Source organism: Equus quagga, chromosome 14 (assembly GCF_021613505.1).
Source record: "Equus quagga isolate Etosha38 chromosome 14, UCLA_HA_Equagga_1.0, whole genome shotgun sequence".
In the NCBI taxonomy this organism is placed as follows: Eukaryota; Metazoa; Chordata; class Mammalia; order Perissodactyla; family Equidae; genus Equus; species Equus quagga.
The window spans coordinates 51,277,059-51,297,126 of NC_060280.1; the positions used below are offsets into that span (position 1 = coordinate 51,277,059).

At 35.3% G+C, this 20,068-nt stretch overlaps 1 protein-coding gene across 1 annotated transcript in view; it reads right to left on the bottom strand.

Moving 5' to 3' along the window:
• Positions 1-20,068, bottom strand: part of PGR (progesterone receptor) — a 67,838-nt gene that overhangs the window by 18,014 nt on the left and 29,756 nt on the right. Inside the window, 1 exon segment of the mRNA XM_046686189.1 lies at positions 5,914-6,219. Within this exon segment, the coding sequence (XP_046542145.1) occupies positions 5,914-6,219 (306 nt within the window).

Here is a 20,068-nt window from a genome sequence, read left to right on the forward strand (position 1 = left end):
ACAGTAAAGACATGGCCTGTATGACCTTCTAGGTTCTCCTATCTTTCTTGTAGAGTTCTGGTAAAATATACAGGCTGTGCTTCTGTAAAAACTGTCATATATTGAAATAGTTAATCTACAACAGGTGCACAGCATTAAATACCTCAGCATGTTCTGACACAAAATATGAGCTTTGAGGAGCACAAAAAAGCTTCAGCACAATAAATGTAATCACCAACACATGTTTGATGACATTATCAATAAGGATGTGATGGTTAATGATTTAAGGCAGCATAGTTCTTTTCATATCAATTCCATAATTTAAATTTCTGTAAATATTCTTTAAGCACTTCTTTAGGATGAAGCATTATGCTTGCAATTAGACATAAAATCTAGAAAGACCCTGTTTCTGCCTTCAACCCTTTTGTCTGGCGAGACAGACAGAAAAGTAGAACATAATTATAACTCAGGGTGACAGTGCCTTGACACAAGGGTGATGTGGCAGAGCAAAGGGGTTTTTGACCCAGTCTGGGAAGGCTTGGGAAAATCTTCCTGGGGAAGTCACAGGTAATTAGAATCCTAAAGGCTAGTTAGAGACAAGCCAGGGGAAGACGTGGGAGAAGACAAGGGCCTCCAGGTAGGAAAAACAACATGGGCTAAAGAAGGCAGGAAATTGAGCAAAGAGCATTTTGGGAACTGAACCTTAGAGTTACCTGAAGAGGAACAGTGAGAAAGAATGCTGCGAATTCAGGAGCCAGACCACAGAAGGGCCTTGGATATTAAGGCTGAGAAGTTTGAAAAAGAAAAGGAACAACAGAACTGATTATAATTGTTTTAGAAAGATGATTCTAGGGGCAGAATAGAAGATTGTTTGGTGCCAGTGTGAAACTGTGGTAACAGGATCAGTCAGGGGACTACAACAGAAATCTAGGAACAAATGACGACCTAAACTAAGGGCAGTAGCAGTGAAAGCAGCGCGTATAATGCATCACATATTTAATTAGTAGAGTTGACAGGATCTGACAACTAATTGGACAGGAAGTGAAGGAAAAAAGTGAGCTAAGGATGATACCCAAGATTCCGTCCGAGGTGCCATTCAAGATACAGGAAAAGGTTTTAGGTTTATGGAGTAGAAGGTCATGCTGACTTGGGAGTTCATCCAGGTGGAAATGTGTAATAAACAGTTGAAATATTGGGTCCAGTAGTTCAGTAGAGGGTCTGGGTTGATACTACGTGTTTAGGAGTCATCAGAATATAGTGGTAGTTGAACACAAGGCTATGTATGAATGAGCTCATCCAGACTGTAGCATGAGAAACTACTGGAGTACAAGACAGAACACAGGGAATGCCAAATTTATGGTGTAAGTGAAAGAACAAATCCACAAAGGAAAGAGAAAATGTATAAATTGAGAGAAAAATATCTAGCTGGAAGGGAAATGATGAATGCCAAAGGAAGAGTTCCAGTGAGAAATAGTTACTTTGTCAATGGCCCCAGAGGCATGTGAAACATGTTAAGGGATGAAAGTATTCATTTGATTTGATAAGTAAAAAATTTTGTTGACATTGGCAATAGTAATTTCAGTAGAGTAGAATATTAGGAAAGTCATTTTTGAAAGTCTTCATAAAAGTATTATCAAACCTGACTTTACTCCTGGTAGGCTCATTTCTTTCCCATCACTTTTTTGGGGGGAAGTAATTTGATTTATTCATTTGATTTGGGAAGAAAGAAAAAAATCTTTTGTCACATATGCAATGGCTGTCACTGACTCAAAAGATATTTTGCCATGCTTCACAGGCAGAAAACAAGCAAAGGACTGTCCGGTCTTCTGATGCTAATGACTGTAAGTAGTCTTGATGCCGGGTCGGTGAGCCGAGGAGTCGAAAGAAAGATTTCTTGGACTCTCAAGATCTGGCAGTAGTGTTCTTTTATTTAGAGAATAGTGTGGAATAGCATGGGGACAGGACCCATGGGCAGTCAGAGCTGCTGCGTGGGGACAGGACCCACGGGCAGGAGGAGCTGCTGCTGCCACTGCTGCTGCTGGCATGGGTGGAGAGTAAGGCTAAATTTAAGGCATAGGTATGTGAGTTATCTCTTTACAAGACAAAGGAAAGAATATGTAAAAAAGTTGTTAAAATGATATCAGTGCCAGTAGGGTCTGGTTATTGGGTGGTCCTACAACTTTTAGATAAGAATCAACCCGGATTAAGTAAATGGCAGAAGCCACCTCTTAAATATTGTCTTCAGCTAAAGACAAAGGAGGATGTTGGGGGGGAGGGGGTTCAGTTACATGAGGTTGTCAGACAGTAAACAACTTAAGTCCTTGCCTTCCCCATTAAGAGTTTCCAGAGATAAGGCCATCCCGCCTTCCTCCTGGTGCAGAGAGGGAGACAACCCCCACAGATGGAGACTTCCTTCACAAATGCAAATGTCTCTCATCAAAGGGGAAGGAAATTCCACTCCTCAGAGCTTCCTTCTCATCTGCAGTTTTAAAAGTAAGCAGCCTAAAATACTCCCCATCACTCTGTCTAGCTGAGACCAAGAAGTAAGGTATGTATTAAAAAATGCATGTTTAAAAATGTTAAACCATTGACTAAATAGAGATTTCACCAAATAAATAGCAGAATCAAGACAAAATTTATAAAAAGGAAATATTTCTCCCAAACTTCTCTGTCACATTATTTCTGCTATAATGTATTGATATACTAGACGAAAATATTTAAAGATTAAATTAAATTGGGAATCAGTACTTAATACTCATTCTTATTATTACTTATTTCCAAAGCCTACCCTGACTTTCAAGACCCTCCTTGATCTTACTATGCTGTGGGGGAAGGTATGATAAGATTTTTTATCTTACTAAAGGACTCTGACATTTTGAAAAGATTGAGAACCATTCTTAGGCTGGTCTAATCCATCATTCACCAAACATACTTCATGTTTTCCTTATTTTACACCATCAGCCATGCTCCTCCTCCTATCTGAAATGCTTCCTCTTCTTATCAGGACTTATCAAAGTCTCATTTCTCCTTCAAGGTGCAGTTTAACTGAGACTTTGAATGAAGCCTTTTCTAGTTCCTGAAGCCAAAAATGTTCTTCTGTCCCCATTTTCTTTATATCTGCATCTTACATCATTTTCACATACCACTATAGTTGTTTGGGTATCTTATCTATTACATCAGATTGAATGTTCCTTAACGAGGGAATATGTCCTGTTCATTTTTAAAATTTTGCAAATATTGTGTTGCTTCAAGTTCCAAAGACGAAAATATTACTCATTGAAGTTACAGCTAAAAGTCAATGTAAAAGCATTCATATATAGATGCAATATGTCAGATGCAGTGTATCCTGAGAGGTCATTTGTATTTAAATGTGTTGTCAGGAGGCTAAAGCATCTTGCAAGTCTCCATTAAATAGACACAAAGACAGCTCCGAAATATCATGGGAGAGATGTCAGATAAGCTGTAATTATTGTAATAGGTCCAAGATAACAGAAAAGCATAGACAAAGAAGAAATGAGGAAGCTCTGACCAGGCAACAGGAATCTCCTTGGGCACCTGCAAATACATGCCTTGGGGCCCTCATGCATGCTGTCACCTTTGTTATGACTATCATTCTGCATCTAATCTTAATCTAACTTCCTAAATATACTTTCCTATTGTGAAAGGATCACTTGATCTGCCAACACATTTTCCTAGCAGTATCTTTGTTTTTTGCACTGTAATAAGTAAGCCTCATTTAACAAAAGTCCATCTTTCACAGACCACAAACATGTGAGTGAATAGATAAAATAAATTTCTCGTATGTGCAAAACTGATGCTAGGATGGTGCTGCACCCAAATGCATTCACACCATGAGCCCACTGTTCTGGCTTCTCTTTCTAACACCACTGTTTAATTGTTAGGTCTTGCGCACAGCAGGTATGCAATAAACATTTATTAAGTGAATCAGTGAATAAAAACCACTCTCTGGTTTAAAGTCAACTGAAAGGTTTGATTAGCTAATGATACTAGATTACTGTATCATACATATGTCCCTCTGAGTCCTTTTGCAGAGGTCAATATAATCACTCTGATTCATGGACCATTTTCATCATTCATTCATTTATTCAAGTTAATCTCAGAATGAAGACTATGCAAATATGCTTTAAAAGACCACAGGCCAAACAATACTTTCATAATCTCAATGCTCCCCTTATTGTACAGTTAATGGAAATAGTACGTGTAATACTGGTGATGCCATCATTCTTGTTTACTTACATAAATTACATTTTGCAACATTAAAAATTTACCACCAAATTCAATGTAAAAATTTCCTCTCACTGTTTTTGATGGTGTGCGTGGGTCAAAAATCTTGACAAATACAAGTGTTTCAACTTAAAAAGCTCACTTAACTTTTATCCAAAGTGAATAAATTATCTTTTAAAATATAACTGGTCATTGTCTAACTTTGGCTAGCTGATAGTAGAATCTTTTTAAACAGTAAAGAACCTCTAAAATGCAAACAAAAGAAATATGGACTATATAAAAAAAAATCAGAGAAATCACTTCTTCCAAATAACAGAAAAACAGAGAAAAGTTAAACACACATTTAAACACTCATATTTTTAAATAGAAAAAGTTCATCAATACTATTGTCACAAAAATCTATCACATTTGATAACCACTTTACAGTAAGTTTTAAACATTCAGAACTTTTCTAATGGAAAAAATTATTACCTGTCCAAGGCCTTTCAGCAAGAATAAAGCTAATAAAAACCTGGGCATTTTGATTTTTCTATAAAATTAGTCTACATCCATTAGAATAATTAATTTTATGAACTTTTCTCAATATGTATTTTTTAAAAGATTCAACAAATGAGAATCAATTTTTCTTTCTATTTCATGTTACTTTGAATTTTCAATAACAATTCATCTATTGTATTTCAATCCTTTCAGGGAGAATAATAACTGAGAAATACATTAAGGCAAATTGGGAAGGAATTATTTTTTCAAAAGGCTACTGAATTTACTTGGAGACTAAAATGACATAATATATTTAACTCTTTATCAGGTATTGGAAAAATGATTTGGTCTAAAGGAGTATAGGGATATTATTTGTGTGAAGAGAATATAATTTTAAAATGTTTCTATTTCTAACTATGGGATTAACACCTCCACAAGCAATTGCTACTAATATATTCTCCTGGCTCTGTAGTCTAACATTGAGCCAAGTGGGAACTGCATCCTTGTTTCTTTCAACCTCTTGGCTCCTATGGAACGTTATTTATATAAATGTAAATACAAATAGAAACAGAAATAGTTTATAAATTGACTGAAATCCTTTCATGATGATATGATTCATATTCTCATTGTTACCCCCTTTGTCGGGGTATAAATTAGAGAAAACAGCGACTGGAAGTTCATTTCTCTGCCAAAATTATTTATTTATGTTTAGGAATATTGTTTCTTAATTGACTTTAGATACTCTGCTGTACTCAATACTATTTTGATTTGTTATATAAATAGATACATTCAGTTTTATTTCAACCAATTGAGTTTGGTCAAATTAGGGTTTAGAATGAACTAGATATGTTTAAGATGGTCAACTTGTCTTTCTCTGAACTACTAGACATCTATGGTTGAACAAATAAACTTATGCTGTTCCTTAACTGTTTCATGCATGTAATTCTTGATTCATCAACAACACTCAATGTGCTAACTACGTCTTTTGTATCTCCCTAGCAAACAGTAGGTTCCTAGAAAAGCAGCAGATAATATAGGATCCTAGATAAATATTTTGAACTACTGAAACATATACTATAACGTGCTGTTATAACATGCTGTATTAACTATAGTTAATTTACTGCACAGACTGTTTGATTTTATTTAACAATCTACTAGCACAACAAACAGTAAAATTTTTGTTACATGCTATTATATACAAATTATTATTACCTGGCAGTGATTTAGACCACTTGACTACTGAAAGAAGTTGTCTCTCGGCTAGTTGATTAAGACATGTCAACAAAGAACTGGAGGTATCAGGTTTGGTGTTGTCATGTCCTGCATAGATCATGTCTGGTTCAATGCTCATTAGCAGGTTGATCAGTGGGGGCATCAACTGTATATCCTGATTTGGTGAAAAAGAGATTCTCTGGCATAGGGGTTGGCTTTCATTTGGAATGCCCACCGGCTGTGGGAGAGTGACAGCATCTAGTGCTCTCATAACTCGCACTTTATTGAACTTTTTAAACTTTCGACCTACAGAGAAGAAAGAAAAGAAGTTCATGTAAATACATATCAACTAAATCTTCCAGAGGCATATTATTTTTCTTAAGTCTTAGAATCACAGAATTATAGGTTTTAGCACAATCTAAGAAAATGAAATTGAGTAAGTAAAAATGTTAGGTCTGAGACATGGATTAAAGAATTAATTACACCAGCATTCAGTGGGTTGGTGGGGTGTGGGTAATTACACTAGCATCCAATGTGGGGTTATGGAGCTTTACAGAAACACGTATGAAAAGGCAAATGGCTTTTAGCGGAGACTAAGCTCAGCACTGGTCAAAATTCTGACAGGACTGCTTCCCAAAAGCTAATGCTACTAACTACATTAATTAAAACACAGCCTTCTCTTGAGTTTTATTCTTCTAAGACTCTGTTAAAAGATATGTATACACATACACAAACCCCACAAAATCTTGTACACAATTTCAGTGGGCTCATAGATTCCTTCAAATTTCCTGAAATTAATACATGGACTATTACGAGATCTAAGGACCCAAAATTAAGAACCTCTTTTCTAAAGTAAGGGAGGAGAGAGTCTATATCCTGTGCTGGTCAGGCCACATTTGTATTTCTAGACAATTTCTAGGATTTTTACGTTGAGGGGCAATCCAGGAAAAGTGGGAATTACTTTTGGACTTACTGATCATATCTGAGTGAACAGAGATAAATATAAACTAACCCATAACACCTTCTATTCTGCTTCTGTTTTATTTTTCTTCTTAGTATTTATCATGTTCTATCAGGCTACAATATTTTATGTTATGTAATTATCTGGTTTATTATCTCTGTCCTCAACTAAAACATAAGCTCCTTGATAATAGCGTAGCACTTTACATATAGTAATACTCAATAATTCTGTTGAATAAATCAATAATTGCACAGCAACAAAAAAGCTGTTTTCTACAAGGGCTCCAACAATAATCTGGCTCCTGCTGTATTACTTCTACTCTCTGAAGAATGGGAAAAAAATCCAAGTGGAATTTCCCTTCAGGAAGACACAATCTAGGGCAGAAGGGGTAGCATATTTCATAGCAGAATGTTTGGGGTTCACATATGTCTGCAAACTTCAGCTGTTGACACGTTTCTACCATAGCTACATTTATGTCTCCAATTGCTTTTTCCTTCTCTTCTATACCAAACCAAATCACTGAGATTTCCAGCTCAAAGTCTTTTAGCTCAAATTGTAAGGGGATAATCAAACCAGGAAGGAAGCCAAGGGGAACCATTTAACAATTACTAAGTCAATAACAGCCCAAGATGGAATTATACAGACTTGAATGCATAGTAACTAGTAGGCATATTTATGGAATTTAAGCAAAAATATTTTTAGGAATGATAAAAAGGGAATGTAAAAGCAAAAATCATGAATACAAGTTGGAGGAAGAATTACTGTATGAAATGGACTTATTAAGCAATCATTTCACTGTATTTCAAAGATAAAGTGGCATCTAAGTTTCAAGAAATCCAGGAAGAGAAACACAACGTCAAATAAAAGATCAAATAAATCAAAAGACGGAATAAGATAAAATGGGAGATGGCAGAGAAAGAAAATAAAAAAATAAAGCCACTATACATTTAAAAACCTTATTAGAAGAATAAAAAAGGAGAACTGATAGTGATGCAGGGTCGGTGAGCCGAGGAGTCGAAAGAAAGATTTCTTGGACTCTCAAGGTCTGGCAGTGGTGCTCTTTTGTTTAGAGAATAGTACAGAGTAGCATGAGGACAGGACCCATGGGCAGTGAAGAGCTGCAGGCATGGGGACAGGACCCATGGGCAGTGAAGAGCTGTTGCTGCTGCTGCATGGGGACAGGACCCATGGGCAGTCAGAGCTCCTGCTGCTGCCCTGAGTTGAGGTTAGGGCTAAATTTATAAGGCATGGGTACATGACTTATTTTTACTGGAAAAAGAAAAGATGATGTAAAAAGTCATTAAATGATTTCAGTGCAGATGGGGTCTGGTTATTGTGTGGTCATATAACTTTAGATACGAATCTGGTCATATAGATCGGCATGTAGGTGAGGATGCCCTGGGCTTCTCTCCCTGGGGCAGTCCTAATTCATACCATAAAAATCCACCGGGTCATATAGTTCAGCATGTAGGCCAGGTCACCTTGGGCTTCTCTACCTGGAGCAGCCTTAATCCACATCACTAGTGTAAAAAACTAAATCAGTGACATGAAGTTTAGACTTTGAGATTTTGAGAAAAATCACGAAATGAAGTATAAAAGGAGTAAAAGTGAGTAAAGATAACAGATATAGAAAACAGAAACCAGAAAGCCAACACATAGATTATTACTGGGGATCATAAAAAAGGAGAGGAAAACATGAAACAGAAAAAATCTTTGAAGTTAACATTAAGAGAATACTTAGCTAATATATTAGAAGACAAATTTTCAGATCAGAGAGGGCTTACTCTGTACCAAGAAATGATAAAAATTAGTCTCACATCTCTCTTCAGTTTCATTAGATGCCTAAAGACAATGGCACTGTATGCAGATTTGAGAGACAAGGGGCTCATACCACAGATTTTCCATGTTTTAATAGAATTTTAGTGAAGATTTGGGAGGCCAAGAAAGTAGTACACACAGTAAGCTTCTCAGTCTCATCTCCCTTTGTCAGCTCACTTCTTTTACCTTCCCATCCTAAGCAACACATCTTCCTTTTTGCCTTTGGTAGATCAAATTAGCAAATATCTCTTGTAACATCAGCATGCTCCTGGGGCCCCAAACAGCTTATCAAAGCACTTCTAAAAGCCAAAACAAATAGGACATTCCCCTCTAAAGAAAAAAAAAACCTTCAACTGAGAAATGTTTTCAATCATTTAGAAAACTTTTCTACCATATGAAAATATACACATTTTCCTTCTGATTATGTTTCCATGGGAAATGTATAGTTTAAGAACATAAATATATATGATAACAATATTTAATAACTATTAAATTAATTGAGCACCTGCACTAGATATGATTCTACAAATTAATTTCAAATCAAAGATATCTGCATTGATTTTTCAAAGGTTCCTACAAATAAATAATTAAAAACTTTTAGAAGATACAAGAATATGTTTTACATCAAAGTTAAATCTTTATTTTGCCACTGATAATGTTTGCATAAATGGCTTCAAGACATAAGATATTTTAAGCCACCACTGACTAAACCTTTTTATATGCCAGACACTATGCTCTATGCTTTATATGTATCATTCTGTTTACCCCATAATAACTCTTATTATGTGGTCTTAATAGAAAAGAAAATAGAGATGTGTAGAGGTTAAGGTGTGTGCCTGACGTCCCACAGCTATTAGTGGGGAAGTTGAAATCTAACTCCACTTGTTCTGACTTTGCACCTTTACTCTTATTAAATACTATACCATCACCTACAGAGGTGTTTTAAAAATCTTTTTCTAATCTATTGATAAAATTTAAACTTTTAAGGTGGAGTTAATATATTTGATTAAAATTGGCATAAAGTTCTACATAAACTTCCTTTACTGGCAGTAGGGAAGATTAGATAAGATACACCACCTTCTCTAGAACACCTAAAAAGGATGGATAAAACATAACTAACAGCCTTTTAAATGCATATCTAAGCTCCTCAAAAAATCAGTAAAATATCAAGAAGTCCAAAATGAAGAAAACTTCTATCCACTGACAAAGGGATGTTAGAAGGAAGCATGTCTGTTTCATCCTTGGCTCAGCATGAGAAAAAAGTCTCCTCTGATCCTTCCTAATTCATAGGCCTCCGTCACACAGGTTTGTAACTTGAAATTATTCTACACACAAAGTATGGGAAGCTTAGAGGCAAAATTCAACAGGAAAAGTGGTCCTTCACGGATGAAATCCCTGAGGTGCCTGAAGAATAGAATGAAAATTCTCTCTGGAGAAAAGCTCTCTCTATTAAAGCCACACAGGAGTTCAAAAAAATTAAACTCTGCCAAACGTGAGCTTATAATCCAAAATTACAAAAGGCATAATGAGTGAGAAGTAGCAGAGATAATAAATAGAGTGGTGGATTTGGCTCATACTGGCTTATGAAAACTTATTGTTAAGTACTTAGATTAATTTTGAGAGCCAATTGTTAAAACATTGGTAACTTGAAATTTGCTATAAAGGAGTATTTACACCACAATCATTGGGAAACCCTATAAATAATCAGGGTGGGTTTGTTTGTTTTGTTTTTTTTACCACCATACCACAATGGCATAATTAGATCCAGAGTTATGGGACTTCGCAATTATGAATTTAGAATTATGAATACAAATATTTGCAATAGGTATGTTTATAATTATTAAGGATACATGATAAAGAACGAAAATAGAAAAAGAAAAGCTAGTAGAAAGAAATGGACAAATTTATGAAAGAAACAAGTAGAATGTCTAAAACAAAATATACTATCATTAAAATGAAGGAATGGTAAACTGGAAGACAGAACTGACTAAATTACACAGAATATAGCACAGACAGATAAGGATATGAGAAATATTAAATAAGATAGAGAGACATAGAAGAGAGAATGGGCCAACCTAATACATGTCTAATAAGAGGTCTGAAGGTAGAGGAGGCAATGAGGAGAGAAGCAATATTCGAAGAATACCAGGATGGTTTTGATCCTCCTGGTATTTGTGAAAGACATAAGTTCTCAGATTTAGGAATCATGATGATTTCCAAATAGAATAAATAAAACTAAATTTCCAACTGGTTACATTATAGTGAAATTGGAGAACCAAGTATAAAAACATTTTATACAAAAATATAGAAAATATTGCCTCAAAGAAACAACTATTAGATCTACAAGAGCATTCTCAGAAAAATGATACAAGCCAGAAGATAGTAGACTAACATCTTTAAGGTCTGGAGGAAAAAAAAAGTCAAGCTAAATGTTATAATCAGCAAAATCATCATTCAAAAATGAAGTTGACATAAAGATAGTTTCAGTGAAAACAAATTTATCTTAATAAATTCCCACAGAAGGAACTTATAAAAAATTTATTTCAAAAATAAGGAAACTGAATGAAGGGTTTGAGTTGGAAAAAAACTGAGCAAACAGGTAAACGTAGGTAAATGTATTAGACTGAATAGACTCATATTGATTACTAATTCTGGATTGTGTTCTGAAATGAGCCCTGTTTACTTTCCTGTGGCCTATCTTTCTGCTATTTGTTTTTAGTTCTGGCAAAAAATATTTTATATTAAATGGATGACATAAGATGTTCATGTGATAACACTGAACCTGTGGCATAAAAGCAAAGGAAGAGTATCACGTTTCATATTAAAATATAAGTTTTATGGCAGCCAGCAAGTTTTCTGGGAATTGGATGAAGAAATAGAGGGTAAAGATCAGCAGGCAATTAGGGAATTGAGCAAGTCCTTTAGCATTGTGAGAGTCATGATAAGTATCACTGTAGTTCGGGTGGACTTACAGGCAATTATCCCAACACTAGCTGTAAGAAATTATGTCTAGATACATGTCTTACTTTGGATTAGCAAAAGGATGATCGATGTTGCTGTATCAGTCCCTTGGGACTACGCTCTAACAACCGCTCACAGCACTGATTTAGCTTGCTTTTCCTTTTTCAGGATCCACCTCTACTTCCCAGATCAAAACAATGTGCCTGTATCTACACCTTTTAAAAAAATACGGATACTAGATAATAGGAAATAAAAAATTGAAATAGGTATTTGCCAAAAAACTATACTAGACTTGATTTTTTTTTTTTTTTTTTTTTTGGTGAGGAAGATTCACCCTGAGCTAACATCCATTGCCCATCCTCCTCTTTTTTTTTTTTTTTTTATTGCTTGAGGAAGACTAGCCCTGAGCTAACATCTGCACCAATCTTTCACTTTGTATGTGGAATGCCTCCACAGCATGGCTGATGAGTGGAGTAGGTCCACACCTGGCATCCAAACCTGCAAACCCTGGGCCACTGAAGCAGAGCGTGTGGAACTTTTTAACCACTCAGCTATGGGGCCAGCCTTGAGTTGATATTTTTTAAAGAGTAAATGTCTCAATTATTCAAATAAAGTCAGACTGCAAACGGAGGGGAATTTTTGTACTCCTCAATCCTGACTGTTTTCTGGGTCTAGAAAACAGGAGGTATTGATAGATTGAACAGTTCTAGCAGACAGCCATAAAAGCAATCCCTAGAAATGAAAAAAAAAAGGAAAACAAAACCAAAAAATCTTTAAGCAAAGAAGTGATCATGAATATTCTAAAGAATGTCCTTATCCACTGTGTGTGGGATGGCGTTCAGGGTGAACAATCAGGCAGTGACCAGAAGACATTGTTTGGCTGAAGGCTTCCATGCAGGGAATGGTGGAAGCCGTATGAGAGGTACTGTCCCTGAGGTGTGCTGAGTCAAAGACCAGGGTTTGGATAGAAAATGAGATGCTCATGGGGCCAGTCCAGTGGTGTAGGGGTTACGTTCACACACTCTGCTTCAGCGGCCTGGGGTTCGCAGGTTTGAATCCCGGGCATGGACCTGCACGTGCTCATTGGGCCATGATGTGATGGTGTCCCACATACAAAATAGAGGAAGATTGGCACAGATGTTAGCTCAGGGCCAATCTTCCTCACTAAGAAAAACGAGATGCTCATAAGAGGAATACGATGAAAGGTCTAAACACGTAAGTGGCAGGCATCACCCATACCAATTCCTGCATTAAAGAGAGGGCAGATGATTTCAGTTTTTATAGTAATTAAAGGCATAGACTAGGCTGCTATATTTCCAAAAAAGGTACTGTTCAGTGCCCCAAATTCAGGAATTTTGGAATTCTTCAGAAAAGAAATTGAGGCTTTGTTGGCTTTGAGTATAGCAGGAGGAAAAAACACCCACTTTACTATACAACTCATATTCTGTAGCTCAGAAAGTTATTCTCTTTGTCAAGAGAAGTGGGGATGAGTCTAGGAGGAGGTAGGAGAGATACTGGCTTGCTAATATAACCTTTTAAAATTTAAGGATAAGGCTCTCTACCAAAAAAAAAAAAAAAGATAAATAACGACCCTATAAAAATACTCTCTAGCTTAAAAAAAAATTCAGCAAACATAACTATGAATTTAATCATCCTTTATGTAGAAAGCAATTTATTATTGAAAGAGATAATTACCTTTATAATAGTTCAGCATTTTTACTACAAATGCAAAACAGAGTTGTATTTGTTTCAGAATTTTTTTGTGAGTCATTACACAAAAATGTTTTCCAAAGAAAAGAAGTTAGAAGCAGAACACCTAAATTAGAAGATATATTACCATCCTTCAGGGTGTAACTGTCTTTCCTCCTCTGTAGCAATGAACAAAATGCAGAAGTTCACTGTGACCCAGTGAAGGTAAGCAATGTGATTCATTAAAAACAAGAATCATATGCAACTGAGAGACCAAATAACTCAAACATAATTCTTATAACCAGCACATAGCTGCTGAAGCAGATAAGAACAGCCTGTAAAATCTATGTTATGACATGCCAAAACATTAATAGTTCTGACCTCTGATATTGTATCATAGATTTTATTAAGTCTTTTAAAAGTTTTTCAATATTCTCTCTTGTTTCATCTTTTGTTATTCAAATGGTCTCTATATCAGAAATGAGAAACCTCAAGAAGTAGTGACAAACATGAGGAAAGAAGGAAGAAAGAATGGAGGAAGGAAAGAAGAGAGGGAGGAAAAGAGGGAGGAAGGAAAAGGACGTGGGCTCCATTTTCCGTAGTGTGTAGACAATTATTACTTCAGTGGAATTCTTCTAACTGTGGAAGAATCCAACCAGGGGCAACCCTGATTATCATTCAAAAGAAGGCTTTAATTCTCAATAGACCACAAGTATACTCCCCCTTACTCCAGAAATTTAATACAGGACTAGCAAGTAGAATCTAATCCTATAAACTGACTACCTTCTTCCTGGTTTACAAGAATTGGATCCTTGACTCTCCAGACTTTTGTCACTGACTCTCCCAGGTAGAACAATATCAAGACAATGATATATCAGAGTATGTTGCCAGCTTCTTTCTAATAAACCTATGTGCAGATCCACTTAGGAAATAATTAAATGCACCAATATCATATTTCTCAGTTTGTGATGCTGATCAAAGATAACATATAATTGAATCAATCTTTCACATATACCGGAATACAGTAAGGGGTTTTATTTTTTTAAATCCCAGAATTATCCCTCAGAAAAGATACTGCATTATAGATTAGTCCATATAAGCCATCTAATATAATGGAACTCTCCAAATTATTTTGAGTGACAATGAGTTGTTTGGGCAAGACAAATTAATTTGAAATAACTTCAATCAGTGGAGATTATCTGATAGAAAAAAGAGGCAAAGAAACTTGATACAGATCTAATTCCTGGGGGTGAGAACTCATGATTTTAAGTGTTAGACACCACTGGAATAAACCTTTTAAGCATCATTTTAAAAGAACAATTCAGAGGGTCAAGAAAATCAACTTTGAAGCCAATTTTGAAGAAGTGTAAATTAGGGAGACATTCTACTAGGCATCAAGATGTATAAAGCTATTATTTCAGAGAGTATGGTAGTGGTGTAGGGAGCTACAATGGGATAGAATAGAGAAACCAGGAAGAGGAGCAAACACATGGAAATTAGATACATGACAGAGGTGGCATGTGGAATTTGTAATTGGGGTATTGTTAGAAAAATATTACAGTTACTACGAACAGTTTTTTGTAAGGAAATAAAAAGAAATTAACCATCAATAACATATAATTTGATTGTAGTGCATATGTATCATTTACTTGTAAATAGATGTATGTTGGGGAAGGAGACTCAGAACATTTTTACTTATATAGGAGTGCACTATCAAAACAATCTGAAGACCCTTGTGTCAGTAAATATGCTTGGGCAACTGGTTATCCATATGGAAAATAAAATAAAGTTAGATTCTTGCCTCCCTCCATAAAATAATACTTGGAGGTAGGTTAAGGACATGAATGCAAAAAAACAAACTTTTAAGATTTTAGATGATTTTTAGTATATTATCAGTAGGATTTCAGGGTAGGAAAGGATATAAAGGGATAATATTAATATATGTGATTATACAAAAATTAGGAAAAAGATCATAAACAGTAAAAAGTCAAGACATAGACTGCATGTAACTAACAATGAATTAGTATAGAGAATATAGGTAAATTCTATGAATCAATATAAAAAAAGACAGAGAATCCAGTTGAAAAATGGCTAATAGATATGAAGAGCCAATTCATGGAAGAGGAAATACAAATGGCCAATAAATATATGAAGCAGCATTTGCCTTACCACTAATAAAGGACATACAAATCAAACCAAAATTAGATACCAATTTTATGCCCATTAAATTAGAAAAATTAAAAAGTCTGAAAACACCAAGTATAAGTGAGGATGCATGGTAAGAAGAACTCTCAAATCACTGCTGGAAGGAAACACTTTTGGAGAGTGATTTGGTGATTAGGTAACATTTAGGAAGATACAATAAATCTAGAAATTTCCTTTGTAGATAAATAGCCTAGAGAATTTCTCAAACACATTCACAAAGATACAGGTACAAAAATGCTTACTGGTACACATTTTAAAATCATCAAAAATTAGAAATAAGTATCTGTTAACACAAGAAGGAAAAGCACTGTGGAATGTTCACAAAATGAAGTATCATAGAGAAGTTAAAATGAAATCCTAGCTACATAAATAAATATAAATAAATCTCAAAAAAAATTTCACACAGCATTGAGTGAAAAAAGCAAGTTTAAGAAGTACATGTAGAGTGTGATGCCATCTATATAAAGTTTTAAAATAGTCAGAATAATACTGTATTAGGTAAGGATTCATTGACATAAGTTACAAGTATGAAGATGTTAAGCAATAATTCACCATAGTGGTTATCTGTGAGGAAGAAATGAATCTAATGGGTTTAGGAAAGGATATACCAGAAGCTTCAAATATCTGTAGTTCCCTACAAAATACAACAAAAATGAAGAAAATATGAAAAAAGATCTGATATTAAAAACTGAGTGGTGGAGGGGCTGGCCCCATGGCTGAGTGGTTAAGTTCACATGCTCCGCTGCAGGCAGCCCAGTGTTTCATTGGCTCAAATCCTGGGTGCGGACATGGCACTGCTCATCAAACCACGCTGAGGCAGCGTCCCACATGCCACAACTAGAAGAACCCACAACGAAGAATATACAACTATGTACCAGGGGGCTTTGGGGAGAAAAAGGAAAAAATAAATTCTTTAAAAAAAAAAATTGAGTGGTGGATGCACAGGTGTTTATTTTAAATATTTTTGGTAGGTTTGATATATTTCATAATTAAATAATAATGCAGTAAGTTATGTTATATTGTTATATTGTTATATTATGGGGATATATGTTCTATGTTATGCTATATACATATAATATACATATATACATATGTTATATTATGGGGAATCACAAAGACAAACTCTTACAGTCTTACAGGATAAATAATAAAACTGTTAGATTATGTGAAGGAGCATCCGAACCTATAGAGAGCCAGTAGAGAAACACAAGACTCAGGTGACCAGAACCAAAGAAACCAAAGCTGTACCCAAATAAGAAAAGGTGATTACTACCAAAAGTGAGCTGGCAGAGGATTAATTCATCAAACACCATGAAGAACTACAGTAACACTGCAGAAGAGAAGGAAAATGATAACTCTTCAGAAACCAAATCTGAACTTACAGAAGACTACAATCTAACTGACAGGAAATTCAAAATAGCTATCATAAAGAAACTCACTGAGTTACAAGAAAACTCAGAAAGACAGTTCAATGAGCTCAGGAATAAAATTAATGAACAGAAGGAATACTTCACCAAAGAGATCGATGCCGTAAGAAAAAAACCAAACAGAAATTCTGCATACACAGAACACAATTAATGAGATTAAAAAAATAATTTAGAAGCATAAAAAAAAGAGTAGACTTTATGGAAGAGAGAATTAGTGACCTTGAAGATAGAGACCTAGAAATGGTTCAGCTGAAGGGAAAGGGAGAGCTAAGATTTTAAAAAAATGAAGATATTCTTCAAGAAATAACCGAATGAATTAGGAAAAGTAACATATGGATTATAGCTATGGCTATCCCAGAAGCAGAAGACAGGGAGAAAAGAGCAGAGAGCTTGTTCAAAGAAATAATAGCTGAGAACTTCCCAAACCTGGGGAAAGAACTGGACATACGAGTATATGAAACCAACAGAACTCCTAATTACATCAATGCAAAAAGACCTTCTCCAAGGCATATAACATTAACTGTCAAAAGTCAATGACAAAGAAAAAATATCAAGGGTGGCAAGAGAGAAGAAAATAACATAAAAAGGAACCCCTATCAGGCTTTCAGTGGATTTCTCAGCAGAAACCTTACAGGCTAGGAGGGAATGGAATGATATACTCAAAGTACTGAAAGACAAAAACTATTAGCCAAGAATACTCTATCCAGCAAAATTATCCTTCAGATATAACGGAGCAATAAAAGCTTTGTCAGATAAACAAAACCCAAGGGAGTTTATCGGCACTAGACCTGCCTTACAAGAAATAATGAAGGGAGCCCTCCTTCCTGAAACCAAAAGGCAAAGGTTTACAAAGCTTTGAGCAAGGAGATAAATAGACAAAATCAGAAAATTGCAGCTCACTATCGGACTAAGTTAGCAAATAATTATAACATAAAAGATAAAGGGAAAGAAAACACCAAAAATAACCACAAACACTTCAAGTTAGTCACAAACTCACAACAGAAAACAGAATAATTTGTGACAACAGAAACACAGAAGGGGAAGACGAAAGGGATGAAACCTGCTTGGGCTAATGGAGATAAGAGCTTATCAGAAAATGAACTATCTCATCTATGAGGTCTTTTATACTAACCTCATGGTAACCACAAAACAAAAATTCAGAGCAGAGTCACAAATCACAAAATAAAGAGAAAATTGAAAAAAACCATCACAGAAAACCACCAAACTGAAATAGTAGTCAGAAATACTAGGGAAAAGAAACAATGGAAATACAGAACAGCCAGAAAACAAGAGATAAAATGGCAATATTAAGCCTCATATATCAATAATCACTCTAAACATAAATGGATTGATTTCACCAATCAAAAGACACAGAATGGCTGGATGGATTAAAAAACAAGACCCAACAATTTGCTGCCTCTGGGAAACACATCTCAGCTCTAAAGAAAAACATAGGTTCAGAGGGAAGGGATGGAAGATGACACTCCAAGCAAATGGCAAACAAAAGAAAGCGGATGCAGCCATACTTATATCAGACAAAGCAGACTTCAAGAGAAAAACGATAATGAGAGACAAAGATGGGCATTATATATTGATAAAAGGGATATTCCACCAAGAGGACACAACAGTTATTCATATATATACACCTAACACAGGAGCACCAAAGTATATAAAGCAACTATGAACAGACCTAAAGGGAGAATTTTTGCAGCAACACAATAACAGTAGGGGACCTCAATATCCCACTTACATCAATGGATAGATCATCCAGACAGAAAGTCAATAACAAAACAATGGCCTTAAATGAAACACTAGACCAGATGGACTTAATAGATATATGTAGAACAGTCCATCCAAAAACAGCTGACTATACATTCTTCTCTAGCACACATGAGACAGTCTCAAAGATAGACCATATGTTGAGGAACAAGGCAAGCTTCAATAAACTTAAGAAGATTGAAATCATATCAAGTATCTTTTCCAACCACAAGGCTCTGAAATGAGAAATCAACTACAAGGAAAAAGCTGGGAAAGTCACAAATATGTGGAGACTAAACAACATGCTACTGAACAACCATTGGATCAATGCAGAAGTCACAGGAGAAATTAAAAATAAAAAACACCTGGGGACAAATGAAAATGAAAACAAAACAAACCAACTCTTATGGGATGCAGGAAAAGCAGTACTAAGAGGGAAATTTATAGCAATACAGGCCCACCTCAACAAACAAGAAAAATCTCAAATAAGTAATCTTAAACTACACATAAAGAACTAGAAAAAGAAGAACAAACAAAGCCAAAGTCAGTAGAAGGAGGGAAACAATAAAAATCAGAGCAGAAATAAGTGAAATAGAAACTAAAAAAACAATAGAAAGGATCAATGAAACTAAGAGGTGGTTCTTTAAGAAGATAAACAAAATTGGCAAACCTATAGCCAGACTCAATAAAAAAAAAGAGAGAAGGCTCAAATAAATAAAATTAGAAATGAAAGAGGAGAAATTAAAATGGCTGCCACAGAAATACAAAGGATTATAAGAGAATACTATGAAAATCTATATGCCAACAAATTGTATAACCCAGAAGAAATGGATAAATTCTTAGTATCATACAAAACTGAATCAGGAAGAAATAGAGAATTTGACTAGACAATCACAAATAAAGAGAACTTAGTTTAGTACCTGGTAAGTAGTAAGGGCTTAATATATAGCTATTTAAAGAGAATGGGAAGTTATTTAAAGAGAGAAGAAAGTAGGATGGGAGGGACTGATGTAGAGAGAGAGAGATGGAGATTAATGTACTTGACCAACTCACAGAACCAATTTTAGAGCTGGAAGGAACTTAAGTGCTCTCATTTTACAGATAAGGAGACTGATGCCCATAAAGGGTTAGTGACCTACTCAAGGCCACATAGGCAGTGAGCGGCAGAGCCTAGACTCCAATCCATGTTACTTGATGAGAGGTTGCAAACTTTCCATATTATCTACTTATAGGCAATATAGACAGAAGAAGGTTTAGTACTTCTCATAACAGCCTCAAGATGATGAAAATCTATAAAGTTAACAGGATGGTGTTGGTTGCTTCAGTCAGACACTAA